General features: G+C 52.8%; 1 protein-coding gene across 2 annotated transcripts in view; it reads left to right on the top strand.

Moving 5' to 3' along the window:
• Nucleotides 1-1,478: 1,478 nt before the first annotated feature.
• The window catches only part of WHRN (whirlin), a 114,357-nt gene continuing 109,835 nt past the window's right edge, over nt 1,479-6,000 (top strand). The window contains exon 1 of one of the 2 annotated variants that reach the window (XM_075905665.2): nt 1,479-3,157. In XM_075905665.2, the coding sequence (XP_075761780.2) occupies nt 2,462-3,157 (696 nt within the window). In that variant the 5' untranslated portion in view covers nt 1,479-2,461. The remainder of the gene's footprint in view (nt 3,158-6,000) is intronic. The other variant, XM_075905666.2, reaches the window with a different exon arrangement.

Genomic DNA, 6,000 nt, shown 5'->3' with positions numbered 1-6,000 from the left:
GGGTAGAAAAAATCCCATTTCACCATGTGCATGCCTCGATGCTTCCCTATTTGCTATAATGGGGCCAATCCACAATTCCTGGCACTGTCTTTCACTCACTGAAATCAAGGGCTAGACAGGAAAGGCAGGGTCAGGTGTCGGATATGTACAGCATCCATACTGCCTAAACAAAACAAAGCAAACTCCGTATTTAGGCTCCAATCCTGCAATGGGCTGCCTGTAGACAGAGCCCAGCACTCACATAGAGCCCAGTTAACCGCAATAAGGCTCTGCATGGGGACAGACCCACACGGCTGACAATGCAGGCTCAGGACCTTTGTTTGGTAAGACCTTTGGGGCATAGACAGTCTTGTGTGTATGGCACCTAGCACAAGGGTTAATCTCAGTTGTGGTCCCTTAGTCCCACAATACAACTACTATCTATCTATACTATCTATACAACTACTAAGAACAGATTAGAGGTTAAATCCATATGGAGATGAATTATTAAACCCAGACTTGAGTGACAACTCTAATTGGAGAGGAGAGGGGCGTGGCTTAATGGCCTAAACCTCTAAATCCATCTCTGCCACTGACACCCTCCATGTTTACATTTTAGTCTTACTCATTACCCCTCTACCTCTACGGACTGGGGTTATAGTCAAGATTTACAAAAGGGACTAGTGAGTTGGGTTGACTAATTGTGCCTGACTTAAAATGGTTCTGACTTTAGAAAGTACTCGGCACCCACTCCCTGAAAATCAGGCCTCTTTCAGAAGCCTCAGTGGAGACCCCCGACACACACACACACACACACACACACACACACACACACACACACACACACACACACACACACACAGTGTCACCACACTAGGCACTTCTGAAATTGCACTGTCAAACCACAGAATATGAGCTAGCTAACAAAGCGGTGCACTGGGAATTAAGTGCCTGATGTTCTTGAAACAAGCTGACGATGGGAACGGCTGGGTAAATTCTAAGGATTACTTTTAGCATAATTGGAAAACCAAGCAAAGGGAATGTGAACATTAACCACATGGCATGAAATTAGCTCCTTTGTAAACAATTGATTCCCACATTTGACAGCAACTCCGCAGACAACATGTTTCTACTTTTTTTGTTAAGGTAGTAAGATAATTTCAGACTGTCTAAATTACTGGCAACACAGAGAGGGTCTGACTCTGTTCTCATTTGCACCACTTTGGTATCTCTTTTGACTTCAAGGGAGTCATTCCTGGTTTACTCCAGTGTACATGATAAGAGCAGAATCAGTCTCAGGACGTTGAAACTCAGAGACACTTCACATGAGTCACCCCCTTCCAGAACAGCACAGCCCCTGCTGTGATATTTGCCTGTACGTTCATTTATTTCCTCTCGATTGCTCTTCTCTCCCATCATCTTTGGTTAATAAACAATTGGCTGAGTTCATGTATCCTAAATTACTGTGTGAAATGGTGTGTCCTCTGCAGATGTAACGGGAACAACGTCATGGGTAACCAAGCTTTAGATAGATAGATAGATAGATAGATAGATAGATAGATAGATAGATAGAAAGAAAGAAAGAAAGAAAGAAAGAAAGAAAGAAAGAAAGAAAGAAAGAAAGAAAGAAAGAAAGAAAGAAAGAAGGGACACCTCAGTTCTCCTGTATCCAAGCACACGATGAGCTCGCAACAGTTAAAGGCCCCCATGCACCATCATCGAACTGGACTGTAACACCCTGGAGTCGGGCTGTATTACCCTGGAGTCGGGCTGTATCACCCTGTCTCCAGGCAACCGACAAGCAGTAAGTAGGCGCGTCATTTCCTGAGGAGCTGCTGGCAGGGGGCGGCCCTGGCGAGCCGGGCAGCGGGCGGGATCAGGGCAGGGGCGGCTCAACAGTTTGGCAAAGTCGCTGTCCTGAGCCCGAGCCCGCCGCAGCTGGAGCGGGGCGCTGGCTGGGGCTGCGCGGGGGATCCTGCCGCGCACCCGCGCAGGAAAGTGGCTGGAGAGCCGCGCTGGAGGCAGGGAGGGAGCCCAGCGGCAGGAGACCGCTCCCGGCCCGGGGGCCCGCCGGGGGAGACTGGGAGCGAGCTCCAGGCTCGCGCCCTGCCGCAGGGCTGCAGCCGGCCCGGGGGGCTCCCCGCCTCGCCAGGGCGCAGAACCAGCCGGCGCCAGGAGCGATCCCCGCGGGCAGAGATCGCCACCCGTCCGGACAGAGGCAGCCCGGGCGCTGGGGTCCAGCTGCCTCCCGGCTTCTCCGCTTGCCCGGCGCCGGCCAAGGACCCAGGGAGGGGAGAGGGGTGTGTCCGGGGGGGCTTCCCCCCTCTCTGATGGCTCCTCTGCGCTCCGGGCTGAGCCGCTGGCCACGCCGGAGTCCCCCCCGGCGGCGGCTCTGGGCTGACTGAGGGCGATCCCCGCCCGGAGCCAGGGGGCAGCCGGAGGATGCTCTGACCTGGAGGCTGCCCCCTCCGCCCCCGGGGACATGAGCGCCGAGCTGGACCGCACGTCGGTGGATTCCTCCTGCTCGTCCGGCGCGGCGGGGCCCCCCTCGGGGGCCGGGGCCCGGCTGCTCTCGGCCAACGTGCGGAAGCTGCACCAAGCCCTGACCCGGCTGCTGAGCGAGCCGGAGCGGGAGCAGTTCATCCACTGCCTCAACGTCTACCACGCCCGCCGCAACGTGTTCGACCTGGTGCAGAGCCTGCGGGTCCTGCTGCCCAGCCCGCCCCAGCGCCAGCTGCTGCCCCTGCTGCGCCTGGTCATCCCCCGCTCCGACCAGCTGCTCTTCGACCAGTACACCTCGGAGGGGCCCTACCTGACGCCCGCCTTCCTGCCCGGCGGCCCCGACGCGGGCCCGGCGAGCCCCGGCCCGTCCAGCGCGCCCGCGGCTCGCTCCTGGCCCCGGCGAGCCCCGCTGGATTTCAGCACCGCGGCGGGCGGGACAGCGCCCCCGGCGCGGGAGCCGCGGGGCGAGCTCCGGCAGGTGAGCCTCAAGCGGAGCAAGAGCCAGGAAGGCCTGGGGTTCAGCATCCGCGGGGGCGCGGAGCACGGCGTGGGCATCTTCGTGTCGCTGGTGGAGCCGGGCTCGCTGGCGGAGAAGGAAGGGCTGCGGATCGGGGACCAGATCCTGAGAGTCAACGACAAGTCCCTGGACCGGGTGAGCCACGCCGAGGCTGTCAAGGTAGGTGTGTGGTGGGGGGGGGGGAAGGACAGTGGCTCTCACCCCTTCCAGGGCCAGGCCCCCTCTAAGGACCCTGGGATCTCAGGCCCCCTCTAAGGACCAGGCCCTCCCACCCCGCTTTGCAACATGGCTTTGCCCCCGAGCTTGTGACCCTTAGACCACTGGCCAGGCCTCTGGCTCTGGGAGCTTGTTCCCTGGTCACCCAGGAGAGAGTCAAATACCACCCAGCTGATTAGCAGAGCCCCCATATCCCGCAGCCTGTGTTTGGTGCCCATCTGCCCGTGCTGCCAGTGCACATCACAAAATTTATTCTGCACATGGATGGAAACAATTACCCCGAACATTGCTCTGGGACAGTGGTGCCAATGCAAAGCATGCAAAGGCATGGCCCCTCATGCACTTTTGAAGGAAAGATCAGACACATTCTCCTGCCATGTGGGGAGGGTGGAAAACAAGCATTAGCAATACACAGGACCAGTCAGTTTAAGGTGGGGATCATAATAAAGGACAGGATTGGGGCTATTCTGCACACAGCCGCTAGCTGAAAGCACTTCTCCGAGGAGAACAAGGAACATTGCTCTGCTTCTAAGTGTTTGTCTCTCTAGTGGGAGACCCCATGACAGTGTTTGAGCACTCGGTGACATTCATGGATCCCCCGGGCAGGGTGGTGCTGTCATCTCATTTGATGACACAGACTAAGTGCCTTGCTCAAGGTCAGACTGGAAATCTGGATTTGAACCCTGGTCTGCTTAGTTTCCTATACACTAGGCAATACTACCACTTCCCACAGGCAAGGAAACTGAGGCACAGAGAGGCCAAATAACATCCCCTCACCCAGCCCACTCAGTGGCATGCTAGGAATAGAACTCAGGTCCCTTTTCTTACCACTCGACCAGAATGAAAAAGTCACTCACCTGGGTTGCAAGCTGCTCAGAAACTCACTAAACACACTCCGTGCCATGCACACTCACCGCACACAATCTGCCCCTGGGAGCTACTGTGATATAAGTAAGTAGGAATTACCGTGGTGCCATAAGGCAGTTTGCCAGCCAGGGGACAACGTGGCAGGTATCCGCACAAGGAATTTTGCACCTGCAGCTCACTGACAGGAGCCTGACCCAGCTTAGAGTGACCAAAAGTTGTTGCCATCTGACATCAAGACATTTTGGTGAAATAGGCTGGTGGGCTCAATCCATGGCACAATAGTTGTCAATATTAACAGAAAGACCAAGGGTCCAATGAGGTTCAATTCTTCACACAGGGCACAGTCAACCTGTGGAACTCCTTGCCTGAGGAGGTTGTGAAGACCAGGACTTTCACAGGGCTCAAAAAAGAGCTAGATATTTGCATGGAGGTTAGGTTCATCAATACTTATTAGCCAGGATGTGTAGGGATGGTATCCCTAGCCTGTTTGTCAGAGGTTGGAATGGATGACAAGAAATCACTTGATGATTCCCTGTTCTGTTCACTCTCTCTGTGGATCCTGGCATTGGTGACTGTCAGCAGGCAGGATACTGGGCTAGATGGACCTTTGATCCGACCCAGTATGGCTGTTCTTATGTTCTTATCAGCCATGCAGGGTAACCCACAGGGTACATTGGCAGAGCTGGGGTGGGGAGATCGGGAGTTGGAAGGCTGCCTTGTGGCTGCCTGTGCTTTTGTCTTCTGTGGATAACTGACGCACTTTAGTTTCCAGACCAGTATGTTTGGTACCTTTCACCAAGTTTTGCTTCTGCAATCCCTTACTCCTGGGAGTAGTCCTAGGGGTTTCAATGAGGGTGACCAGGTCAGTAAGGATCGCTCGCATACAAATTTACAAGATCAAATCTTTCTCTTTTAAACTGACAAATTTCCTTCTCCTGTCATTTTAAACTTTCTACACCCAGCAAAAGAAATGTGTTCCAGCCAGGCTGAACTTTAGGTATAAATAACCTCAAGACCAGCCTGAGGTTTTGATATTTTTTTTTTTAATGTAGAATAAAAATGGAACCTTTCCAACTGAAGATGCTGTTCTGGGACCACAAAACTGAAAGAAAATGTCTATTGCATGGTGCAGTGATTAGAGATGGGGAGAGAATGCCAGGACTCCAGGGTCTATTCATAGCTCTGCTAGTGACTCAACCTTGTGTCCTTAGGCAATTCATTTAACAGATGTGTCTCCACTTATTCACTGATAAAATGTAGACAATCATATCTACCTTCTTCCCATGGATATTTTTAGGCTTCATTAATTAGTGTTTGTGTAAAGCCTTCAGAGTTTAACAGTAAAATTTGCCAAGGGGCTAGTCCACACGATGGTTTCTCTGTAAGGTATTTTGAACTGATCAGGTTACAAAATGGAAGCTCACAAATGATGCACATATGGGCTGAAAGTTTTTCAAACAGACGTTTCATCACAGATCTAGGGGAACTGGCATCTTTCAGAGCTCGTGTGGTCGGCTGATGAAAAAGGATGTGTACTACACATCCCTGGCCCTGATTCTGAAGAACATCCTCTCCTCCCTCCCCCCCCCCCGCCCCTTTTTCTGAGAGGCAATCACATAACGATTCACATAGCTAACCAGCATGGCTCCTCTGGAGATTTTAAAACTGAATGGAAATTAATGCACCGTATGGCTCTGCCGCTATTGCAATACACTCTAAGGAAATGCAGAGCTAAAAACCTCATTCAAATAATGTTAAGGATCTGACTTCAAAAGACTCAACTCAGGGTTAAGATATACATTCCATCCATAACCGTAAGTGCTGGAACTAGAGGGGGCTGCCGCACCCCAGGCCTTTCAGTAGCTTCTATTATATGCAGGGTTCACAGTTTGGTTCAGTTGTATATTGCAACCCCGCTA

This window comes from Pelodiscus sinensis, chromosome 23 (genome assembly GCF_052426305.1).
Source record: "Pelodiscus sinensis isolate ZL-2025 chromosome 23, ASM5242630v1, whole genome shotgun sequence".
NCBI classification, from domain to species: Eukaryota; Metazoa; Chordata; order Testudines; family Trionychidae; genus Pelodiscus; species Pelodiscus sinensis.
This window is presented reverse-complemented; position numbering and strand designations above follow the sequence as displayed.